The sequence below is a fragment of the Globicephala melas genome, chromosome 1 (genome assembly GCF_963455315.2).
Source record: "Globicephala melas chromosome 1, mGloMel1.2, whole genome shotgun sequence".
Classification (NCBI taxonomy): Eukaryota; Metazoa; Chordata; class Mammalia; order Artiodactyla; family Delphinidae; genus Globicephala; species Globicephala melas.
In genome coordinates this window covers 27827035-27853036 of record NC_083314.1, presented here as the reverse complement: position 1 = coordinate 27853036, position 26002 = coordinate 27827035, and the positions used below count along the sequence as shown (strand labels likewise).

The 26002-nt window shown below is 38.3% G+C and overlaps 2 protein-coding genes across 15 annotated transcripts in view; one reads left to right on the top strand and one right to left on the bottom strand.

Annotated features, from left to right (window-relative positions):
- The window catches only part of CEP170 (centrosomal protein 170), a 147157-nt gene extending 138842 nt beyond the window's left edge, over window positions 1-8315 (bottom strand). For 8 of the 10 annotated variants that reach the window (XM_030868555.2, XM_030868545.3, XM_030868552.3 and 5 more), the window contains exon 1: window positions 7630-7884. The gene's annotated coding sequence lies outside the window, so the exon portion shown is untranslated. Of the gene's footprint in view, window positions 1-6746; window positions 6931-7629; window positions 7885-7959 lie in introns of those variants that run through there. The other 2 variants (XM_030868547.3, XM_030868548.3) reach the window with 2 other exon arrangements.
- A 316-nt stretch (window positions 8316-8631) lies between these two features.
- The window catches only part of SDCCAG8 (SHH signaling and ciliogenesis regulator SDCCAG8), a 261720-nt gene continuing 244349 nt past the window's right edge, over window positions 8632-26002 (top strand). For 4 of the 5 annotated variants that reach the window (XR_009565641.1, XM_030868562.2, XM_030868561.2 and 1 more), the window contains exons 1-3: window positions 8632-8806; window positions 22412-22564; window positions 23252-23334. Coding sequence is in view for 3 of the 5 variants with exons in the window: in XM_030868562.2 (XP_030724422.2) it covers window positions 8740-8806; window positions 22412-22564; window positions 23252-23334 (303 nt within the window). In the remaining 2 variants the exon portion in view is untranslated. The remainder of the gene's footprint in view (window positions 8807-22411; window positions 22565-23251; window positions 23335-26002) is intronic. The other variant, XM_060306969.2, reaches the window with a different exon arrangement.

Here is a 26002-nt window from a genome sequence, read left to right as displayed (position 1 = left end):
CAGTCTATTATCCACAAAACAACCAGAACCATATTTTAAAAATGTAAGCCAATTCTTTTGTCCAATTCAAGGGATTTGTTTCTTTTATCCAATTCAAGGGATTATTATTTTTTTTACATTCTGTATTTCTACTTTTCTAATGTTAAAATAAACTTTTTTTATGAAATGATAGTGTTAGTAGGTGGTAAGTTTCTTTAGATATTTGTCTTCGGGTTTTGTTTCCGTGTTTTTACATAAGCAATAAAAAGTTAGTCTCCCCTTCTCAAAACACTCCAATGAACTCCCAAGGCATTTTAAATAAAGTCAACCAATACAATCTCTATCGAACCTCGTTTCCTCCTATTCTTCCTTCCTCTTGCTCATCTCCAGCCAGTGGCCTCTTTGTTCTCTGAATTCATTCATCCCATTCCTGTCCAGGACCAGAGCACTCTCCAACCAGATATCTACATGGTGTGCTTCCTTACATAAGTCTCTGCTAAATGACACCTCAAAGAGTGGTATTCCCTAACCAGTCACTAAAATAGTAGCTCTCTAGATGCCTCTTTTTTGTATAAAGAGGCTATCTTTAGTGTAAAAAGAGGTAAGTAGGTTAAAAATATATACTGTATTTACTTAAATTGAAAACAAATTCACTGGAAAGATACATGAAAGTTACCTATTAACTCAGCAGATAAGGTAGATGGGTGGGAGAATTTTTCACATTGTTTGTTTTTAAAATATTGTTTGTTTTTTTTGAACAATTTTAATGTGTTATTTGAATGACTATTTAAAAATAAATAAAAAATAGCAGTCCACCACTCTCTATCCCTTTACTCTAATTCATTTTTACTCACAGCATCTACGCTTACTTGACTTCATATAATATAATTATATAATTATCCACAACTCCACCAGACAGTAAGCTTCAACCAACTCCCTTAGTATTAGAGAATATAATGATTTTCTCCTTAACTAAAAACAAAGCATTGAAATGGTTTTCGGTATCTTTTTGTCACCTTTTTCCTCCAGCATACTTAATTTATGTAACTTTTATTCTATTTATAAATTTGCATGGTATGTCCTTGGCTATATCCAATACATGCACAAGATGAAGACATAAGAGGGCTTGTTTGTTAAATTTATAAATGTCAAAAAGCCAGGAAGAGAAGCTAATCCCTTGGATGACAGCATCATTATTTAAGAAGGTTTCAAGGACTTCCCTGGTGGCGCAGTGGTTAAGAATCCGCTTGCCAAAGCAGGGGACACAGGCTCGAGCCCTGGTCCGGGAAGATCCCACATGCCACGGAGCAACTAAGCCCGTGCGCCACAACTACTGAGCCTGCGCTCTAGAGTCCGTGCTCCGCAACAAGAGAAGCCACCGCAATGAGAAGCCCACGCATCACAACAAAGAGTAACCCCCACTCGCCACAACTAGAGAAAGCCTGTGCGCAGCAACGAAGACCCAACGCAGCCAAAAATAATAAAATTTTAAAAAAGATCTCAACTTTTAACTACACTCAAGTAGATGATATTTAAAAGGGTTAAAGGTACATATTGCTTAAAAAACATCATCTACATGTATATACAGAATGGGAAAGATCTTAACATACAAAAGATGCGGGTTTATGTTGCCTACATCAGTGATTTCCAGACAAATTTTTCAAAAAACAAAATAGGAAACAACAAAGGTGGCCTCTCCCGTTGCGGAGCACAGGCTCCGGACGCACAGGCCCAGCGGCCACGGCTCACTGGCCCAGCGGCTCCGTGGCACGTGGGATCCTCCCGGACCGGGGCACGAACCCACGCCCCCCCGTGTCGGCAGGCAGACTCTCAACCACTGCGCCACCAGGGAAGTCCCAAAAGACTAACTTTTTATTGCTTATGTAAAAACACGAAAACAAAACCCGAAGACAAATATCTAAAGAAACTTACCACCTACTAACACTATCATTTCATAAAAAAAGGTTATTTTAACATTAGAAAAGTAGAAATACAGAATGTAAAAAAAAAAATAATCCCTTGAATTGGATAAATATAACTTGAAAAGCCACATAACATTTTTCTCTCTTTTTTTTTTGCTTAGAACCGGCAAGACATTACTGTTGTTAGAGTTAATGAAATTTTAGACCGTAAACACAAGTGTATGGCTTGAATTAAGAAAAGGGGTAATTTCACTACACTGCATTCAGACCACAACTGCAGAACTAAAGCTGGAAACAGAATCACAACAAAAAAGAATAGCACTGACAAAACTGATTGTATCTAGTGACAGATATGAGGAAGGTAAAGGAAACTGTATCACATGAAGTTGTAGGGGTTGTAGTATTTAATTTAGAAGAGGGAGAACTTAACAGAGACCCAATATATTGAGAAAAACCTTACTGTATCTTACTCTTAAAGATAGAACTGCAACCAATGGAAGAAGTTACACAGTAAAGCAGATACTAGCTCAGTTTAGTAAAATCTTTCTATTACATTTTTCAAAAGCGAAATTACCATCCTACGCCCATTTTTTCATGCAAGTGTTTCTCATGGAAAAGCTGGACTCAATAAGATCTCAGGGATATTAGTAGTAAGCAGCACATTGTTTGAGATGATTTCTAAAGTCTCCTCTAATTCTAAACTTTTGTGAATTATAAGGGAATAAATGTTGCCTTTTATAACTTACTGAAAAATATGAGTGGAAAGAATTTTGGCTTTAGTCAAAAAGACAAAGGTTCAGTTATAGGCTTTACCACTTAATAATGTGTGACAGAGAGGCAAAATTATTCACTAACTCTGGACCTCAAGTATTCTCAACTTTAAGTGTAAAATAATACCTTACTTACACAACTGCTGCATGAATTATGCATAGACACACACAATGTCTGGCACTTAGTAAGTGCTTAATACACAGTAGATATTACTCACTTATTCAGTAAATATTATGTTCCAAAGGATAATATTTTCTATTATTTATTAGCCATTTATATACTTAAATAAGGACTTACTCTCTGCTGTCTCGTTCTTTGCTTTTCAAACCTAAGCAATGCACACTTAGGATTCATTTCCACTTCTATGCTTCACATAATCTCTACTGGATGAAAGAAATTTTTATAACCTTGCTTTTGTTGATTTCCTTTCTACCTTTGACACAAAAGTGGGGTTTACTTTTAGTACATGTCAACTATGTCATTCGTTTTGGCAAAAAAATTATACTGTTGCATAATCATTTCAACTAAACTGGACTATATATCCAGTTTAATCAAGCCTACTACCAGACAGATGTTTTCTTACTCTTTTAGATAGCCCACACTGGCTACCTCATTGGTGAGCACTTCCCTCAAGAAATATCTGAGTAAATAAAGACCCATTTCACCAAGGGTAGCTATTAGAAATCTTGGTTATTAACAAAAGTTTATGAAATAAAAATAGTCCGAGGTTTCTCCCCATTAGATGAAACCCATTTCTTACTGAAACATATCAACACTTAATGCTCCAGCCAATATTATCTACCCACCAGAATTTTTCGTATGGTATGTAATTCCTTTTTTTCTTATACTTGCAAAATAATTGACAACTATACAGATATTTTAGTTGGCAATTTAATATCATGCTGTTAGATATCTATTATAACAGTGTACTGCTTAACCCCCCAATGTTCATGATAAAGAAAAAACAAATCACTACAGAATTTTGTTGAATAAAAAACATGTTGACAAGTTCAAACAGATACAGTATTCAGTACTAGATGAATGATATCAGATGCAACAATAAAACTAGTTTTGTTTGTTTGTTTGTTTTTTGCAGTATGCAGGCCTCTCACTGTTGTGGCCTCTCCCATTGCGGAGCACACGCTCCGGACGCACAGGCTCAGCGGCCATGGCTCACGGGCCCAACCGCTCCGCGGCATGTGGGATCCTCCCGGACCAGGGCACAAATCTGTGTCCCCTGCATCGGCAGGCGGACTCTCAACCACTGTGTCACCAGGGAAGCCCAATAAAACTAGTTTTTTTTGGTTTTTTAAGTGATAAAATGAAACAACAAACTGATACTTATAACAAATAAATCCCTAAGCATAGAATTTTTAAAAGCACCTTGATATTTACATTAATAGACATAACGCATGATTAATTTTTTTAAAGTTGGAAAACATGTAGATGGTTATTTACTTCCATACAAAGTAATTTTAGCACACCATGAAATTTAACAGTAAAATACATTTCAAGTTTGATTTAATATAATTCCACATGGTGAATTACAGATTATTTTTTAAGTAAATTGAAATTTAAGAAATATACTAATTCTTTTTTTAAAAGTCTATTAAAATACAACTAAAGGGCTTCCCTGGTGGCGCAGTGGTTGAGAGTCCGCCTGCCGATGCAGGGGACACGGGTTCGTGCCCCGGTCCAGGAGGATCCCACATGCTGTGGAGCGGGTAGGCCCGTGAGCCATGGCCGCTGAGCCTGCGCGTCCGGAGCCTGTGTTCCGCAATGGGAGAGGCCACGACAGTGAGAGGCCCGCGTACAGCAAAAAAAAAAAAAAAACTAAAAATAGAACTACCATATGACCCAGCAATCCCATTACTGGGCATACACCCCGAGAAAACCATAATTCAAAAAGAGACATGTGGGCTTCCCTGGTGGTGCAGTGATTGAGAATCTGCCTGCCAATGCAGGGGACACGGGTTCGAGCCCTGGTCTGGGAAGATCCCACATGCCATGGAGCAACTGGGCCCGTGAGCCACAACTACTGAGCCTGCGTGTCTGCAGCATGTGCTCCGCGACAGTGAGAGGCCCGCGCACCGCGATGAAGAGTGGCCCCCGCTCGCAGCAACTAGAGAAAGCCCTCGCACAGAAATGAAGACCCAACACAGCCAAAAATAAAATAAAATAAATAAATTTTAAAAACAAACAAAAAAGAGACATGTACCACACTGTTCGCTGCAGCACTATGTACAACAGCCAGGATGTGGGACCAACCTAAATGCCCATCGACAGATGAATGGATATAGAAGATGTGGCACATATATACATTGTAATATTACTCTGCCATAAAAAGAAATGAAATTGAGTTATTTGTAGTGAGGTGGACGGACCTAGAGTCTGTCATACAGAGTGAAGTAAGTCAGAAAGAGAAAAACAAATACCATATGCTAACACATATATACGGAATCTAAAAAAAAAAAAAAAAAAAAAATGGTACTGATGAACCTAGTGGCAGGGCAGGAATGAAGATGCAGACATAGAAAATGAACTTGAGGACACGGGGGAGTGGGGGCAGGAGGGCAAAGCTGGGGCAAAGTGAGAGTAGCATCGACATATATACACTACTGAATGTAAAATAGTTAGCCGGTGGGAAGAAGCAGCATAGCGCAGGGAGATCAGCTTGGTGCTTTGCAATGACCTACAGAGGTGGGATAGGGAGGGTGGGAATGAGGCTCAAGAGGGAGGGGATATGGGGATGTATGTATGCATATGGCTGATTCACACTTTGTTGTACAACAGAAACTAACACAGTATTGTGAAGCAATTATACTCCAATAAAGATCTATTAAAAAAAGTCGATTAAAATACAATGTGGAATTAAGGGATAAAAAGTACAAGAAAACAAAAAAGCACTTTATGGCAAAATCAACTTAATAAAAGAGCACAAATTCAATTTTAATAAAAAGGTTAAACATGAATTTTTTCCTCAAAAAGTAAGCTTTTTTAAGTTGAAAATAATAAAATTCATTAATTGAAGAAAACTGAACTTCATGGGTTCTTGTTATGTAGCAATTTCATTTTTCAGAGTTTATAGAGTTGATCATATTATAAAATACTACCGAATAGCAGAAAATATTATTAAAATATGGTGACTGATAAGTAGGGAAAAAATTCCAACAGTTTCCATTTTTATGAAAAGCCCATGTTAAGACATCTCTTCCTATATCAGTAAGTTAATTTATAAAACTATAGTTCCACTTCATTAGAATTATTACTTTCACATCAAAAGAAAAAGACTAGACTAATACAACTATGAGGTATCAATGAACTTGATTGTCACAGACAACTCAAAGAGCATGCAGAGAAGCTTTCCATAAATTTTCACAGGGTAGGGGGACTAGGGGACACAGCTGAAAAGAGCACATTGCAGAAGAGACCTTGGTTTTATTGGACTCCGCCTTTCATTAGCAGTTTGGCTTGGACAGCCAAGTCAGTTAACTTTCCAAGTTTTAATGTCTTCCTCTTTCTCTGTCAAATGCATTTAGACTCTTCAGTTTTAAAACACCAAAATTCTACAATATTTGCAAAGTTAGGAAAAAGTAAAAGCAGCACTGGTTTTACTTTTTAAAAAACAATGGCAGAAAAATACAAAATGGTTTGTAACTTGCAATGTAATATTTCCAGAGCTGAATTCCTAAATCATTGCGGCATACCCAGCTAGGGTTATATCAGTGAAGATCTGGATACCGTATTCATAATGTCACTTTCTCCTCTCACATCATTCCTCCACCTGCTCCTCCCCATCCGGCTTCAATCTCTCTTTTGCTTGTTTTAATGCCAGCAAACGGTTGTAAGCTTAATAATCAAATCATTTTAAAAGATGCATTTTCAATCAAGTACGTTATCTGCTTCACCACATTTCTCCCAACTGGATGAATTTTCATTAAGAGAATAAAAATATGAATAAAAAATTCAGAAACAGAAATGTACCAGGCCTATGTTTGATTTTGAATGCTTAAAAAACAAAACGGAAAGATGTATCCTAACCTATTCCCTTAGGCACGTGAATGCGTTACCCACCCTATGAAAAAACATTCTGCTGGTTCATTTTCCTGCTACACAAACAGCTTCGTCGTCAGGCCCTTCCTGGTCCATTCTTCATCGTGAGCTAGTAATTTTATATGGATCACCTTGGCAATGCTTGGACAGGTACTGTCCTTGTCTTCCAGGAGCTTACATTCTCCAAGAAAAACTCTGCTAAACACTAAAAAAACAGATACTATGACTTAGGGTACAAATCCCACATCTTCCCGCCCCTTGTTAGGCAGCTGCTAATTTTTCTTTTCCTTACATAAAATGAAGGGACCCATACCAAAGCCAACATTTGAATTTCAGGACAATGAAGTCGACAGGAAGCTACTCTCTCCTCCCCCGGGTTACTACAGAGCCACAGCCTGAGCGGGTGCTGTCGACTGGCGGGTGCGTGACACCACGTCTTCCACGCCCTCCCACCGCGTCCGAAAGGCTCCTCGCCGGACCACCCCAAACCGAAACCAACCACACAAAAAGAAACGACATTGGGAGCTGCTCCGATCGGGAAAACCCCTTCTCCAGCAGCAGCGTAGCCATTCCCTCCGCTGCTCCGCCCGCACCCCTGCAAACTGCTGGGGCGGAGGGGGCTGCACAAAGCCAGGAGAGCCAGAGACGACTCAATACGTGGACACTTGCAGAGGAAGCCGGGACGCAGGGCCCGGGGACGCAGGGTTGGGGGGCGGTGGGGGGGAGGGGTGCCCCCGCCGAGTCCCAGGTCCGGGGCGGGGGCGGCACGCGAAGCCTCAGGGAAGCGCCCCTCGCCGCCGGCCCTCAACCCCTCCCGCCGCGGGCCGCGCCCGAGCCCCCGCTGCAAACCCGAAAAGAAGGATGTGGAAAAGCGGAGGCGACGGCATCGGAGCGCATCACTTACCCCTCACTGCTGAGAGGGACCGGACGGGGGGGCGGGGCGCACCGCGTCCCGTGAGTCTCTCGCAAGCGTCCTCCCCCACCCTGTCGTCGTCGCCGCCGCCGCCGCGGTCGAGCTCTCGGCCCCTCGGCGCCGCTGGGCAATAACGTTATTCCGCACACGCTCCGCACATAGCGGTAACGGCAAGGAGCGGCCGCCCAGTGCGCAGGCGCCCGGGGAGAGGGCGAGGAGCCCAGCCCTACCCCTGGTCCGGCCCAGTCCCAGCGAACTCCTACTGCGCAAGCGCCAAGCGCAGACAATGAAAAGGGGTTGTGCGGGGGGGGGGGGTCTCACCCACAGGCCTCTCCAGCTGCCGACTACGCAGGCGTATACCAAAGACCAGCTTCAACAATGAAGAGGACCCGGGCTTTAGCTGGGACCGCAACGGGCAAGAACTACAGTTCCCAGCCGGCAGTGCGCCAACTCCAAGCTGTGGTCGGGTCGCTGGGCGTGCTAAGATTGGTAGTGTCAGCCGCCTTCACGATCTACGGTGTTTGGGAGATTCAGAGCTTCTTTTTCTTGAGAATTTATTTCGCGGTGTTGGCAGATGTTGCGGCTGAAGGGTGTTGAGCTTGTTATTTGCGTTCTTGAGAAGGCTCAAGGATCAACAGCATATAAGCGAATTTAGAAGAGTAAAGGCTTTCAGTGAGCCCTTTCTGTCAGTTAGGTGGTCCAGACAGCAGGATGGGTTGAAGGCAGGACTAAGCCTGGCTGGGCTACAGAAATGGGCGGAGCCTCCAAGGAGTCTCTTGGCAACCGGAACTTGCCGCCAAACCGCCAAAGCTTGAGCTTGGAGCGCGTTGCCCTCTGGGAATTGTAGTTTCATTGGGAGTGCTCTTAGGAGCTTCGACACTGTAAGCCCGGACACTGTGGACTACAACTTCCGACGTCCACCACGAGGGCCCGTGGGTGGGAAGAGGCTGGAGAGCTCAGTACGGGGTTCTGTGCTCCCTAGTGACAGCAGCAGCAGGAAGTCGGTGGGCCCTTTCCGGGGGCTGAGGCGTCTTGCACTCCGAGGGGAGAACACTGGACACTTCCCCACGCAACTCCCATCTCTGGGCCCCGAGTGTGTTCATGGCGAAGTCCCCGGAGAACTCTGCCCTGGAGGAGATTCTGGGGCAGTATCAACGGAGTCTCCGGGGTGAGTTGCTCGGAACCTCTGTGCCCTAGCCCCTTGATAGCAGGGCCTAATGGACGGGAGCTGACCAGGGGCGTTTCCTAACACCTTGGTTCGGCCCTAGCCAGAACGCAGAGGAAGAAGATGGATGTTGCTGTGGAAAGATTAAATAGTTGTGTTTGTTTTTACGTTTAAGCAACGTTGTTTCCCTTGATTCCCATAGTTACCTGAACCAACTGCCTGATCTTTTCTTGGGCATCCTTTTTTACCCGGCGCCCGCAGAAACTCTTGGACGGCTCAATGCCAGTTTTGCCCAGTTCCCATACTTCTCTTTATAATCCAATAAATTCCTGATGCGCTCTTTTTACACATTCAAATTATGGTGTAGTGGATTGAATGTGATTTATTGGACCAGGAAAAAAACCCACTAATAATTATTTTAATCACAACAGCTTCTATTTAGTGGTCTAGGCTATTTACATACATTAAATCACTTAAAACTTACAATCTTATGAATGTCCCTCTTCTAGACATGGGGAAATAGAGGTGCAAAGAGGTTAAGTTAGGCCAAAGCCAACATAGCTAGTTAGTGGCAGAGCCAGGTATTAAATTCAGTCAGACTTGTCTGCCTTAAAAGCCTATGTTTTTCTTTATTATATTACAATTAACTATTACTGAAACTTAATTAATTCAGATTTTATTACTATAGTACCCTATGAGTACCCTATGAGTAGCTGAAGAAGTGATATACTTGTAGATAGCTCTATCATCTTGAACATCATATATAACATCTAGAAACCTCATTTCTCTTATTTTAAAGTAGAAGTTATGATATTGTCTGCAGGGTTCTTGTGAGGAGCAAATAAAATAATTCACATAAAGCAATGATTTTCAGGTTTTTTTTTTAATCTTAGCCATAAATAAGAAATGTATTTTGTATGGGGCATAGACATATAGACTAAAAGAAAAGTTTCATTAAAGAATATTTATTCTACTAGATGTAATTCACCCTACTTTCTGTTCTTTTGCATTTTCTTAACCATTTAGGCCATGACCAACAGCTTAAAAAATATTTAAAGCATTTAAAGCACTGACTCATTTATTAATTTAGTGCCTACTATATGTTAGACATACCAAATGCTGGGGATACCGTAAGGAACTAGACAAAGTGACTGTCCTCAGGGAGCCTCTGGATTAATGCAGTGAAGCACGATAAACAAAATAATTACAGATTACTATGATAAAAAAGAAGGGTAAAGATCAGTGTTTGGCACATAAGCACTCATTAAATGTTAGCTGCTATTTATAATTGGTACTTGTAGCAAAGTGAAGATTTTTCAAGGAGATTAGAAAATTTATCTTCTACTGAGTCTAGATTTTGAAAGGGCTATTATTTATTGTTTGATTAGCAAATTTATCTTCTAGTGAGTCTAGACTTTGAAAGGGTTATTATTTATTGTTTCCATCTGTCAACAGTGTTACAAACTGTCAACATTCTCAGTATTCAAACTGCAAGAATAAAATAATTGGTCTGAATGAATACCTTCATCAGCCTCCTGAGGTTTCAAGAGCTGTTAGATACAGAAATAACCACTTGTAACTTTTCATTTGAAAGCAAGAAAAATACTGTGTGCAATAATACCAGTGGCATTTAATTTTTGAGGTCGGTAAAAAAATCTTGTTTTCCATTATGTTTCTCCTAGTGCTTCTCCTCCTTTAACCTTAATTTGAATCTTTACTTAAGTATTAGAGGCTATTTAATATTAGACTTGATGCAGTAGTTAATTTCAAACTAATGTTATAGTACTATATTTAATACCCACGATACTGCTTTCAGTAATTATAGTGAAGAGTTTTTATTCAAAGATAATTCATTTTAAAATAAATTTAAAATTTACTGTTATAACAATATAAAGTAGTGAAAAAATTTATAATCAAGAGCAAATAAAGCAGAGAAAAAAGTTAGTTTGTTTTTTATTAATTTTTAGTGATAGTTTTAACAATGAATCAAGAAATGAAACTTGAAATTTTTCATGGGTTTCCAGGACTTATTTTATTGTTTATTAAGTAGCATTTTAATTTTCAGGTTTATTTAGTTTATATAATAGCTTATGGAAGGAAACAAAACAGAACTAATATTGAAATGAAGCACGATCAGAAGTTCTTCACTTCACACATATAAATTACCACTCTTAGATAGGATAATTCCCTTTAACGTCAAAATGTGTGTTTCTGAATAAACACAGTACGGTGGCATTATTTTGTATATGAAATTTCATTATTTTAAGCGTTTTGTGCCTAATAACTTGAGAATTGTGGTACTATGCAGGCAGATAAAATGCAATTTAAAGTTCTTTTGTTTGGGTTTTGTCTATCCACCATTACTTCCCCAAAATGGCTTGTCTAGTTCATGCTTAAAGAAGAGGTAATAGGTATTCTTGGTCTTTCCTCACAAGTTATTCCTCTGGTTTCTAAATAACTGTACATGTAATCATTACTAATTCTTTCAGTTGTATTTAGCAAGGAAGTGGGCATATTAAAATGCAAAATGCTTTTATAATTTTCCCATGATAGTCTCTCATTTTTTTTATAGCTTTTCCTCATTTCTTTACTTTAAACACAATTTTTGGTACTATTATAGTATATGAAGAATTTGAAGTTCTGATGTGAAAAGCAGAGTCAATGTTGCTTTCTTGCTTTTAAAACTTAAGAGGAATTCTTGCCTCTCGTTGAGCCTGATGACCCTAGAGCAGCCATGGAAATAGAGAGCCCATCTGCAGGCTCTACACTCACCTCTTATTCTTTCCCTGACGCCTTTCAGATGTAGTCACCCTCTAAGGATAACTCCTGCTTTGGATTGTCTATTCCCCCACTGTAAGAATTGGAGTGGTTGAAAGACTTCTTCAAAGTAAGAGATCTGGCAGAAAAACTAGAAAACTTCATTGCCCCACAGATCTGTAATATTATTCCTACATAGTAGATGATCTGAAAGTTTTCAATGTGGTATAAAGTGGGCATACCAGGTATCCTGGGAGTCACAGAGTTTAATCTAGAACCAGAAGTGACTTGGAAGTTCTTCTGGCAATATGGTTAGGTGTTCATTCACTCTTTCGGCATCTAAAATTCAAGACGCACAGAATTATATTGATAACTGGGCAGAATAGCAAGTACCCCTCCTCTAATTTAAATTCAACACATCATAGTGCAAGGTCATGAGGTATAAAATAAACTAATTTATAGCCAAGAAAGGGTCAGGAAAACCAGAATAACAGGAAATTCAGGCTGTTTTCAATTTTGTACACTTGAATGTAGGGATATGATGTTAGAAAGAAGGAGAGAACTTGTTAGAAATTCAGTGTCCCAGCCTTAATAACTGAATCACGTTTTGTCTATTTCTGCAGTGTTAGCTATGGATACAGTTTTATACCTGTATACATGACTCACCTATTCTTCAACTTCCTGGCCACCTTTGATTGGGTGGGCATAAAGAAATGGAACAAACTTATACTGAGACAGGAATACATCATTTACTTTCTATATACATTTTATATGCTGATTCCTCCTTTTTCTTTCAACATTTTGGTGTTTTAGGCTCTAGATTGAATTTGTGGAAGAGTATGATAGATTCAAAGAAGAGAATGTGGAACTAGGATCCAAGTTACAACTCTTACTGTTGCTTTTCTAATAACCATCTATGTTACCTTAGGCAAGTTAATAAACTGTTCTTGGATTCTTGTTTCCTCATCTGGAATATGAAAAGTTTGGACTAGGTGGAGAATTATTGCCTTTAGGAGTCAAGCAGATGACAAAATATGTGGTGGAGTCAGTGGAAGACACTAGGGAATGGTGAGGCTCTGGCCAAACTGGGCATTTTATGCTTTTTCTAAAAACATTCCAGGTACTTTCTTGCTCCCTCCCTCTTTTTTCACTTCACTTTCTCTTATTCTTTTCCCTTTGTCCTATACTGTGTGGGTCAAGCAAAACACATGAGAGCTTGGTTCGCCTTCAGGCACTACCTCAGACCCCTGGATCTGTAATGTCCCTTCTATCAACACTGGATTGGAACACATGAATGATAATGGTTCTGTTTCTTTCATATACAAATGAGAGTAAGGAACTAGGTTCATAGAAAGTGAGAGGTTGAATATGGGAAGAAAATATAAAATTGGGGGGAGTGATCCTTTTCTTTGTAAGTTGATCTAGTTTGATAAAACTGAAGATAAAATTGATGGGCCAATTGTACACAAGTAAAATATAGAGCATCTTTCCAATTCATACAAAGTGTTTTTTTCATTCCACAGAAGGACTCACATCTGTGGAAAGCAGTGTTAATCTTACTAGTCAATAATTTGGTCACTGAATTAACCAGAAGTGATATCATCAGGACCTTTGGCAGACTTAAGAAAACCTGTGTATAACTACTTAAGTAAAAGTTCCTCTTTTTCTCAGTTTTACTCATCAAACTTGTATTTCTTCTTCTTTTTGTTTTTTTCTTTTCTTAAATGTTTTCTAAAATTTTAAAATATTCTTTGCCATATATAGTATATATTTATGCACACACACATATTCTCTATAGCTAATGTTTGCTTATGTGTTTAACTATCAGCCTCATTGAGGCAACAACGTAATAAAGGCTCTGGAAGCATTTATTATAAAATGAGAAAATTATTTTGGTGTTTTAGCGCAGACTGAAACATATCTCTCTTTTCTAAAAATTAAAGAAATGGAACTATTGGCTATTAATAAATAAGGATTGGTAATGCAAATGAAGTTTGTAAACATTTGAGTTTACTTTTTTGCTGATAAAATTTGAATTACATATATTCCTTTTTTGTTTTATATACTTATATAGCTTTTAGTAGTTTTAACTTTTATGACCATTTCTTCTACCAGAATAGCAAAAAGCTAGTAGAATTCCATTTTTTCTTCCCTACTAATAATGAGGTAAAATAGGCAAAAGACAGGATTTAGCAGCCCCAAAAGGGTGTTTTACAAGTAAATAGTCATCCTGAAATAATGTAGAACCAAAACAGTGGTTCAGTGTTATGAGATTGTAAGGGCATTTTCACATGTTGGCCATGTTTGGACAGAAAAAAGAGATGAAGTTGTTCTCAAGCTTTTGAGATACTAAGAATAATTATATTAACTCTTGGGATTTTTAAAAGACTTAAACTCTGATCATTTCACCAGTTTTTGCTAAGGTTTTCCACCTTTTCACTTAGTGATACTCCTTTGAGGATCAAAAGGTAGGGAAAGTACCTTGACATGCGCTTGTGTACTTGCTAAAGCAACCTTGATTATGGGAGAGCTTCATCAAAGCCCACTGGAATATTTAAAGGAATGATCACCTAAAGTAGCTCTGAAATATGGCCTTAGAGTACAACTATTGCTTCATGTATTAGGCCTGGAAACAAAATGAAACTAAATATGAATTTCAAGTTTTTAATTACGGTAGATATAACAACTCCAGATACCTGGATCAGAACTGCCTCATGGTAGTGATTGCCATGGGTTGTGCACTGCCTACCACAGTGGCAGGATGGCTCACTATCCTGACCACTTTTCATTAGGAGGTGCCTGTAGTTACAATGTAGCAATGTGGGAAGTCTCTCCTTAAAACCGAACAGGGGCTATCTTGTTTTATTAATCTAAACCAGCAGTTATCAACCAGGGTGACTTTTTTTCCATCCAGGAAACATCTGGTAATGTCCAGAGGCAGTTTTGGTTGTCACAACTGGCAGGGAGGAGTCTACTGGCATCTAGTGGGTAGAGGCCAGGGACACTGCTATACAAACACAACACATCACCTTACAGTCAAGAATTATCAGGTCCAAATTTCAATAGTGCTAAGATTGAGAACCATGATCTAGAAGTAGCAAGGCATTGCTCATAACATTTACTTTGTGAGAATCATACTTGAGAATAATTACTATTAAGGGTACAGATTGTATTGGCTGATAATTTTACCTAAGTTCTGCCAGTCTGGCTAGGATTACTTCTTTATCAGGAAAGTGACAGGTGCATAAGTCCTCTCAGTTGGTGCCAAAAAAATACCAGGTGTATCCCTCATAATGCATGTTGTCAATCTTGATTTGCCAGCATCCATCTATCATTAATGATCTTCTAGACACTGCTCTCTTAAGATGTTTACATTCTTGTTCGGATTATCTTTCACTCCTGGCACCAACCATTTTCACATTTTCCAGCTTTTAGAGTCTTATGATAGTATTTTTTTGAGATTTTGTAGTTTCTGCACACTACTTTTAATCTCTTTCATTATTATAATTGACATTTACAAAGCTCTTTTTCTCTGATTTTGGATTATGCTGTTTATATCTTGGTCATACTACCTGTCAGTTCCCTAGTAAACAGTGACAACAATCTTCTGAACTACCTGAGGCCCAGTCAAGTGTGGACAGACACATGTGTCTCTTATCTTGCCATGGTTTCATTTTTCTGCTTGTCTGTCCTGGTCTAAGTGTGCTTTAAGAACTGTGGCTCGTCTCATGCTCGGCCTAGGGAGATATGGTTCATTGCATGTTTTCTCAGAGACAGCTGAGCACTTCACTGGGTGTGGTTCCGCCTCCCTGTCACCAGGATAATTCTTGTTCACATCTCCCAGTACAGATGGAGAATGTAGACATCAGTAATGCACAGTATGTATATAAGTGATGATCCTTCCTAGACAGGGACATATTTCCCTTTTGTTCAAAAGCATCTTGATGAAGAGAGGCTCAGTGTTGAGCTAGGAGTTAGAAACTAGAGCAACTGGATTACAAAAATGAATAAAACAGACTTAAATTTCTCGGCAGTCAACAGCTTAATAACCTTTTCAGTGCTCATTGTATTGATTGATATTTGGATAGTGGACCAGCAGAAATAGTATTTACTTACATTTATGTTCATATGATCCTGTAGGACTCAGAGGTTGTATTTGTGTTTGTATTCTTAATTGTTTAATTTTTTAATTATTGCTTTTCTTGTGATGAGAACATTTGAGATTTACCCTTCACAATGTACAACACAGTATTATTAATGATAGTCACCATGCTGCACATTATATCCCAGGACATAGTTTATTTTATAACTGGAAATTTGTACCTTTTGACCCTCTTTGTCCATCTTGCCCACACACCCACCCCCTGAATCCATATTTTTCTAATTAAAAACCCTCTTCTCTTTTTCCCTTGGCCACTGTTTTTTTTCTTCCCTAACATCTTTATTAGAGTATTATTGCTTTACATTGTTGTGTTAGTTTCTGCTGTATAACAAAGTGAATCAGCTATACGTATACATATATGACCATATCCCTTCCCTCTTGCGTCTCCCTCCCACCCTCCCTATCCCACCCCCCTAGGTGGTCACAAAGCACCGAGCTGATCTCCCTGTGCTATGCGGCTGCTTGCCACTAGCTATCTATTTTACATTTGGTAGTGTATATATGCCACTCTCTCACTTTGCCCCAGCTTACCCTTTCCACTCCCCATGTCAAGTCCATTCTCTATGTCTGTGTCTTTATTCCTGTCCTGCCCCTAGGTTCATCAGAATCTTTTTTTTTTTTTTTTTTTTAGATTCCACATATATGTGTTAACATATGGTATTTGTTTTTCTCTTTCTGACTTACTTCATTTTGTATGGCATGCTCTAGGTCCATCTACCTCACTACACATAGTTCAATTTTGTTCCTTTTTATGTCTGAGTAATATTCCATTGTATATATGTGCCACATGTTCTTTTTTTTTTTAATGCAGCTCTGTTATAAAAAAATGCCTCTTTTATTTAACATCTTTATTGGAGTATAATTGCTTTACAATGGTGTGTTAGTTTCTGCTTTATAACAAAGTGAATCAGCTATACATATATCCACATATCGCCTCCCTCCCACCCTCCCTATCCCACCTCTCTAGGTGGTCACAAAGCACTGAGCTGATTTCCCTGTGCTATGTGGCTGCTTCCCACTAGCTATCTATTTTACATTTGGTAGTGTATATATGTCCATGTCACTCTCTCACTTCATCCCAGCTTACCCTTCTCCCTCCCATGTCCTCAAGTCCATTCTCTACATCTGCATCTTTATTCCTGTCCTGCCCCTAGGTTCTTCAGAACCTTTTTTTTTTTTTTAGATTCCATATATATGTGTTAGCATACAGTATTTGTTTTTCTCTTTCTGACTTACTTCACTCTGTATGACAGATTCTAGGTCCATCCACCTCACTACAAATAACTCAATTTCGTTTCTTTTTGTGGCTGAGTAATATTCCATTGTATATATGTGCCACATCTTCTTTATCCATTCATCTGTTGATGGACACTTAGTTTGCTTCCATGTCCTGGCTATTGTAAATAGAGCTGCAATGAACATTGTGATACATGACTCCTTTTGAATTATGGTTTTCTCAGGGTATATGCCCAGTAGTGAGATTGCTGGGTCGTATGGTAGTTCTATTTATAGTTTTTTAAGGAACATCCATACTGTTCTCCATACTGGCTGTATCAATTAACATTCCCACCAACAGTGCAAGAGGGTTCCCTTTTATCCACACCCTCTCCAGCATTTATTGTTTGTAAATTTTTTGATGATGGCCATTCTGACCAGTGTGAGGTGATACCTCATTGTAGTTTTGATTTACATTTCTCTAATGACTAGTGATGTTGAGCATCCTTTCATGTGTTTGTTGGCGATCTGTATATCTTCTTTGGAGAAATGCCTATTTAGGTCTTCTGCCCATTTTTGGATGGGTTGTTTTTTTGATATTGAGCTGCATGAGCTGCTTGCATATTTTGGAGATTAATCCTTTGTCAGTTGCTTCATTTACAAATATTTTCCCCCATTCTGGGGGTTGTCTTTTTGTCTTGTTTATGGTTTCCTTTGCTGTGCAAAAGCTTTTAGGTTTCATTAGGTCCCATTTGTTTATTTTTATTTCCATTTCTCTAGGAGGTGGGTCAAAAAGGATCTTGCTGTGATTTATGTCATAGAGTGTTCTGCCTATGTTTTCCTCTAAGAGTTTTATAGTGTCTGGCCTTGCATTTAGGTCTTTAATCCATTTTGAGTTTATTTTTGTATACAGTGTTAGGGAGTGTTCTAATTTCATTCTTTTACATGTAGCTGTCCAGTTTGCCCAACACCACTTATTGGAGAGGTTGTCTTTTCTCCATTGTATATTCTTGCCTCCTTTATCAAAAATAAGGTGACTATATGTGTGTGGGTTTATCTCTGGGCTTTCTATCCTGTTCCGTTGATCTATATTTCTGTTTTTGTGCCAGTACCATACTGTCTTGATTACTGTAGCTTTGTAGCATAGTCTGAAGTCAGGGAGCCTGATTCCTCCAGCTCTGTATTTCTTTCTCAAGATTGCTCTGGCTCTTCGGGGTCTTTCATGTTTCCGTACAAATTGTGAAATTTTTTGTTCTACTTCTGTGAAAAATGCCATTGGTAGTTTATAGGACATTCCATCCAAAACAACAGAATGTACTTTCTTCTCAAGTGCTCATGGAACATTCTCCAGGATAGATCATATCTTGGGTCACAAATTAAACCTTGGTAAATTTAAGAAAATTTAAATCATATCAAGTATCTTTTGCAACCACAACGCTATGAGACTAGATATCAATTACAGGAAAAAAAACTGTAAAAAATACAAACACATGGAGGCTAAACAATACGCTACTAGAAGAAATCAAAGAGGAAATCAAAAATACCTAGAAACAAATGACAATGAATACAAAACCCAAACCAACCCAAAACCTATGGGATGCAGCAAAAGCAGTTTTAAGAGGGAAGTTTATAGCAATACAATCCTACCTCAAGAAACAAGAAAAATCTCAAATAAACAGCCTAACCTTACACCTAAAGCCATTAGAGAAAGAAGAACAAAAACCCCCCAAAATTAGCAGAATGTAATTAAGTTTATATTCAGCCCATAGTTGGTGCTGGAGAGAAGAAACCAGGATGTATTGTGAAATGTCTTACTGTCCTCTCAGGAGAGAAGAGGAAATGAGTATTCTTTCCATCTCTCATTTATAGACAGATAAAGCTGTGCCCATTAACAGTGGGATAGGAAACCATAACTGGAACCTCCTGTCTAATCTGGTTTCCTTATATGAAAGCAGCAGATAACTGCATCTGGGGAACAGTGTTCTTAATAAGGATTATGGGGCCTTCAGTTGCAGTGGCTCCAGTTGAAGAGAAGTGCGGTTTTGTCTGTCTTGAAAGATCTGAGTGTTGTTATTCCTCAGGATTAATTCTGTTTGTCTGTTGCAGTGTATAATTATGTTAGTATGTATATATTTGAAAAACATGTAGCATGTTTAGAAATGTAGTATTGAAATGACTTTAAAATATCACTTACCTCCTTAGTTTTAGTTTTAAGACACAGTTCTTAGAAATTCCTTGTCTTCATCTATGATACTAACAACTAAAGTCACTCGTTGCAAAAAACCCCTAACCTTGTGTAATCACTTTTCTTTGGGATGGTTGTTGAGTTCAATATATTACTATTTCACATAATACTATTTTCATAGTGCAATTTAACACATGGTCTTTGAATGTTAAAAATTCTAAAAGATTAAACAATATTAGGAAAGGGATTAAATGCGCTCATAAAGCTCTGCCATCATTGTAAGCTAATGAAAGAAGTCTACCTATAAGGATTTACAACTACACAATTTTTTTCAGATTTCCTTTCCTTTTCCTAATATCACTTATTAGCTTTTAGTCAGATTAGGTATAAATAAATAATTATCCTTTGTCTTATAGATGAAGTCATTTGATGGCTCCACAGAGCACACTTATAGTGTAATTCAAACCCTCTCTTTCCTTTTAATGGATGCAGTAAGGATAAGTGCTTTATTCATAGATTTCAGTGCATTAAGTCTAATGTTCTGTGAACTAAATTGCTTATCAAGTAACACTTTGATTTTCCTTTTTAACAAGTCTCTTTAGAAAATACTGAGTTATTGAAAAACTATTTTTGCTGCTTCTCATTTTACTAAAACCAGGAATGCATCTTATCTGGACTTTTTAAACTCATGAGGAGTAAAAGGAGACCAGGCTTGGTTAGTTATCAATTCCAAATTCCAGTCAGAGAAAGGTCTGCGTGGAAACAGGATTGACGTGGAGAAAATTGTAGTGGTAAATTCCCTGGGTCTCTTGTGTAGTTAGTAGTAGAATTTCACTGTTGAACCCTGACCTAAAAGACCTGCTTTCTTTAGTTTAATCAAGGTAGAAAATGAGTTGCTGTAAGCAGAGAACCTATATTAGAGATTTTGTAAGATAGAGAATATTTTTTTTCTATTAAGTTATGGTTATTTTTTTCTGGTTTCAAACTTAAATTAATGAGCTTGGAGGAAGTATAATCTATGTTTCAAGGTCCTGTAGAATATATGTTTATAAATATATTTCCATCCATGATTGGTAATGAAAAGATAGCTGTTTTATAGCTTTTTTAGGGTTCCCATGTAGGTAACAAGGAATAGGAGCTTTTTCTCCTGAGTACACAAGACGAAATAGATATAATTGTCAAGGAAGGGCCTTGGTCAGAAGAAAGAGAGAACTTCATTGGCATCATTGTTATGTGTTCACTTCATTGGCATCATTGTTATGTGTTGCTCTGAATTAGAGAAAGTTTTTACTTAGAAAAAGATCTCCTCTGGGCTTCCCTGGTGGCGCAGTGGTTGAGAGTCTGCCTGCCGATGCAGGGGTCACGGGTTCATGCCCTGGTCCGGGAAGATCCCATATGCCGCGGAGCAGCTGGGCCCGTGAGCCATGGCCGCTGAGCCTGCGCGTTCGGAGCTTGTGCACCGCAGCGGGAGAGGCCACAGCAGTGAGAGGCCCGCGTACCGCAAAAAAAAGATCTCCTCTGAAAATCTTAAGAATTATTTAGATAGAATCCATATGAAATAGATAATAGCTATACATGAACTTGCATAGGAATTCATCTTTTTCTAACATAAATTTCTATGTTAGATATATGTAAATATTTGGTAAATTTATGAATTAAAAATAACTTTCAAATACAGATGTCAAAATTTGAAAATGATGAGTGAAATCTGGGTTTCAGCTCTAATGTACAAGGAACATTTTTTTGTTATAGTTAATGTTTTCTAGATTGGAACTGGGGAATTTAATCATAAGAGATTAGCAGAAATAACAAGTTTAAACCTGAAGAAGTAACTGGACTTTAATTAATGAAATTACCAATTGATTGCCTGGTTCTCCAGTTGTCATACATGTAAAATATCCATAAAATGGGGTAGAATTATTAGTAATGTCATCACCAGTGTCATTAGTATATTATTATAGTATAGTATTAACATATAGTACAGTATAATATTACTATATTAGTATAGTTCTGTTATTAATGTAAGACTTCGATCCTTTGCTGAAGATGTTTTTGGGTAAATATTTCACAGAATTATTATTTCAGTTATCTATTGCTGCTTAACAAGACACTCTAAAGCTTGATGCAGAAAGCAACAAAGAAAAGCATTTGTAGTATCTCTCACAGATCTGTGGGTTAATTGGACTCAAGCTGGGCAGTTTTCGGGTCTCTTTCATGCCATTGTAGGTGGATGGCCTCTGGCGCTGGAGTCATCAGGAGACCACCGGGCTGTTAGTGGGGCTGGGCTTCTCTCCTTCTCCCTGTGGTGGTCTCAGGGGCTTTCCTTTCCACATGGCCTCTTCACAATCTCTCCAGCAAGGTAGCCAGACTTCCTACTTTGTTTGGCTTGGGGTTTACAAAAACCAGAGTTCCGAGAAGGTAGAAGCAGAAGCTACCAGATGTTTTAAAGATGTGACTGGTCTGGCGTGGTGTGCCTTCCATTGCATTCTCTTGGTTAGTGCAGGTTACAGGCCCACTGAGTTTCAACCTGGGAGAGGGCAAGGATGTGAGGCTGGGTCCTTTGGGGGCTATTTTTAGAGATGAACTACTAGAATAATGTACCTTAAAATACTTCATTTTAGACTATTTATGTTAAGTATGTGCTAGTGAGTTTAAGCTTCAATTCTAGGGGTAGTCAGGTACACTAACCAAGAATTTCCATGTAAGATGTAGTCAGCCAGCAGTACGTAAGTACGACTATACTAGAGAGGCTGCCGCTATAAGCACGTCAGCTGTTCAAATCTTGATCAAAACTAGGCCAGGTAGTCATATGTCTCTTGCTGCTAGAGGGACATCTGGCCTACAGGGACAAGGAGGCCTCCTTGGGCAGGAACTTGGTGTGGTGGTGTCCCTTTTGCCAGTTTTGCCCACCCACCCCTCTCCAGAAGGGGTAGGGGAGTCTTAGGCATTGAGGGGTTAGGATAGTGCTTTCCCTGTGAGGCTGTTGTTTGGAGGAGTGGAGGGGGGAGAAGCTCTCCCATTCAGTCCTCCTCAGCTATAGAGCTATATATAGTGAATATCAATCACTGAGGTGTCAGAGACCTTAAAGATCATCAAGTCTAACTTCTAACCCATGAACTTAATCTCGTACTTCCTCTGGCATGTTCTTCAGCAAGCTAGAAACAAAACTATGCTTTTTTCCCCATGAAATCAGAAATGATTGCTTTTCCTTTAGAAATTGTCTTCTTGAGTCAGTGTACCTTTGGTCGCCCAGATTTCACTGGCCCTGATTTTCATCATGTTGTTACAGAACGTGCCAGTAGAAGCATTCACCAATTGAAATGTGCCCTGAGAGAAGGTGATGTCACTATTGGAGAAGACGTAATGGATCCTTCTTTTAGTATCAGTGTAGGAAATGAGGATGCTGGGAATGCCTGGCATAAACTGCAACACAGCCATGCTGGTGAGTGTGAACATCAGTCCTGACCTGAATGACACACAGTGAATTCTTTAAACTCTGTACAATAATGACTCCAGTCTATCCTTTACTGCTAGGATTTTAGTCGAGAAACACAAATCAGCTAATCTAATTCCCTTGCTTATTTTTTTTTCTTTGACTTCGCAATGCCTATAGGATGTCGTAGCAGTATTTCCTTATGATGAATCCAAGCTGCCTCTTTAGCCTCATTTTTCTGTTTTCCTTTCAACTGTCCATCTTTCAAGCCATGGTCTAATCATACCAACCTATGGCCGTGCTTCCGTGCTTTGCATGAGCCACGCATTCTAACTGGATTTTTTCTCACCCTTTTCTGCTCAGTAATCTCCTGTTTATCCTTCACCGTATTGTCTTCTCTGTGAAAACAATTATGTGCTTCCTCTTCATAGCACTATGCATAGCTCTAGGTCTACCTAGAACTTATTATATAGTTTTATATCTGTTAGTTATATCCCTCTTGCTCACAAGCAAGATTCTTAGCTCTTAAGTGGTAGAGGTTTTCTTGTTTGTCTTTGTGTCCCCAGTCAGTAGCACATTTTGTGGTGCATAATACATATTTAAACAATATTTGTTAGATTGATGGATGGATAGATGGGTGATAATAAACCATGGATCTAAAATAAGGTGAATAAACCCATCGCTTTTGCTCCATAGTTAATCAACTCAAAGCTTTGCTATGCCAACAAGCAACTAAGGAAAGTGAGGTATCTCCAAGAAGACGAAAATTGTCCCCTTTGGTAAGTATCAGCTTTTGCAACCTGACAAAAGCATTATTTTTCTAACTATGTTTTAATTTTACTGTGTCATTTTAGTAGTACATATTGTAAACAGATTCTGAGCAGGGCCTGCTAATAGTGTGAAACGTTAAAAGAAATTATTTTCCCTCTGATTATTTTGGCTGAAGAAGAGAGACTTCCATGGCAGAGAGAATTCTGATTTTTTAATTTATTTTTTACTTGAAAAATGTGAGTGAGGAAATAGTTTGGAGAATTTACTTTGCAACTGTTAGCAAATATAAAAAAGAAACAATATATGGAAAAGATTAACCATTGCTTTTTTAGAGGGGCATATCTATATTTTATTATTTTTAGAATTTACTGTTTAATTCTAGCAGTCCTTTGTTTTACTCTTTTATGTAATCTTATTCTAAATTTTAAAATATATGGTTATAAAATTGTGTGATACGAGAAGCTGTACTCTGCTTCTTCTGAAGCTGTTTTTTATTGCTGTTGCATTGACGGAGTGTATTATTTCTGACTGAAGCAATGTGATATAAAGCCTGAGATAGGTGTGAGGGCAGGGTGGGTGTGAGGGAAGGGTACTGTGAGGGAGGGTGGGTGTGAGGGAAGGGTACTGTGAAGGAAGGGTACTGTGGGGGAAAGGGTATATGTGAGGGAAGGATTTGGCCAGGTTTAAATGGTCAAAATAATAATCTAGGCTTTAGGTCTATCTAGGGTCTATTATGTACTTTCTCACAGGGTTTTTGTAATAATAAGATAAGATCATATATTTAAAATTCTTTAGAAACCTATGAAGTATGACACAAATATAAAATGTCATAGCAACAATAACCACCTTGCATTTTCAATATCTGTGACAGTTGGATACCAAGGCTACATGCTGGAAACTTGGAGACACGTCAGTTTCCTTTACTCACAGCTGAAATGTCATAAAAGTACCCTTATATTAACACTTCATTCCAGCCTGACACATACTTTCATGTTTAATTCCCACTTTAGAGAAATGTACTACATACTCCTATTCAATATTTATAGGTATAAATTATAATTTTAAAAAAATACTTCATCATTCAGTGAATTTATTACTGTTGACACCTAGTTTCTAGAATGCTCTTAAGCACACATGGATGGAGTACTTTTAAGTCTAGTAGATTAAGTTGCTATATCTGTTGAATGCTTAGACATGCTTATTAGCATTTTAAAGGTAAAACTGAGCAGTGATATTACAAAACTTATTGACTTCAAATAGGCAAGAAGACTCTCATCAAAATCATCAGTTGTATATACCAATACGCAGGTCTATTTGTATTGGACCTATGTGAAAGAATGGAACCTAGACTCTAAATGTATATGACCTACATGTGATGATTATAAGCCATAACCATAATAAGTAGCTTTTGAAGACGTTACCCTTTAGAATGCAGTTTCATAGCCAATATGACATATGAAAAATATGTGGCTGTATTGATAGTGAAACTGAGGCAGTGTTGAGATAGAAAATGTCTAAACATTATTACTTGTTATTTTAAAATGTGGACATCCAGATTGTAATAAACCCTTCAAAGTATATACAAGTTATTTCATATGGAGATTTTCCATATGACATAAGCTTGTTTTTAATTTTCACATTGACTATCCCCTATATACACATAATAATAATTCATATTTGCCTATGTACCGAACCCCTTTCTATTAATATTAATTATTATAATTAGTTCCTTTCTACTTAACACAGATAATTCATTTAATTAAAGTCTCTTTGGTTTTTAAATTTATTAAATATTCCCAGAAGCAAAGCTCTACTGAATTATTCTGCCATGGGAGCTGGTATTTCATCATTTATAGGAATTTCTGCTGGATTGAAAAACAAAATGATTGTGTGTCTCATCTCAAGCTTTCCTCTGGGTTCATCTAACTGGTTGAACCTCATTTTCCCTTTCCTCTCTTCCTCTTTTCTTTAAATAATATCATCGTATGATGTATGATTTATAAACCATTTTACAATCATTTTAGGATAAGGTAAGATGTACATTAAAAAATCAATTCCAGGACTGCTGCAGAAGTAAAGAGTATTAACACTTTTTATGACGTCTCTTCATTGAGTCCTCAGTGCAGCGTATCTCAGTTTTTGTACGTATCTGCTTTGGCACTCTAGTCTTGGAGGCTCCAGAACAGCAGAGTCTCAAATTGCCTTGAGTACTAGGGTCAAAAATAAAAAATCAGGTTTTGCTAACGTACTCCTTAGTAGAGAGAATTTTACCTTACTGACACACATTTGGCACATTTGTCTAAAGAATCCCTCCTTCAGGCAGCTTGTTCTGCAATTTTAGCTAGCAGTCCTCTTCTATGGTGGTTTCTTGAAGAGCTGTCCCTTTATCTCAGAATTACTGAATAGGATATCACATTTTCAGATGGCTCAAATAGGCAGTTCATCCCAGCCAATTATACTACTCCAGCATTTTGCCATTTGCCATATGCTTTTTACAACCACTTTCACTGTCCATCTTTAAAAAATGATATTCATATCCCTCATTCTTATCTATTTGTGGAATTTATAGGTGAAGAAATAAATACTATTAGCCACATTGTGATCTAGTCTATGTTTTTGTAAATTATTTTTTATACAGCAGATTCTTACTAGTTATCTATTTTATACATATTAGTG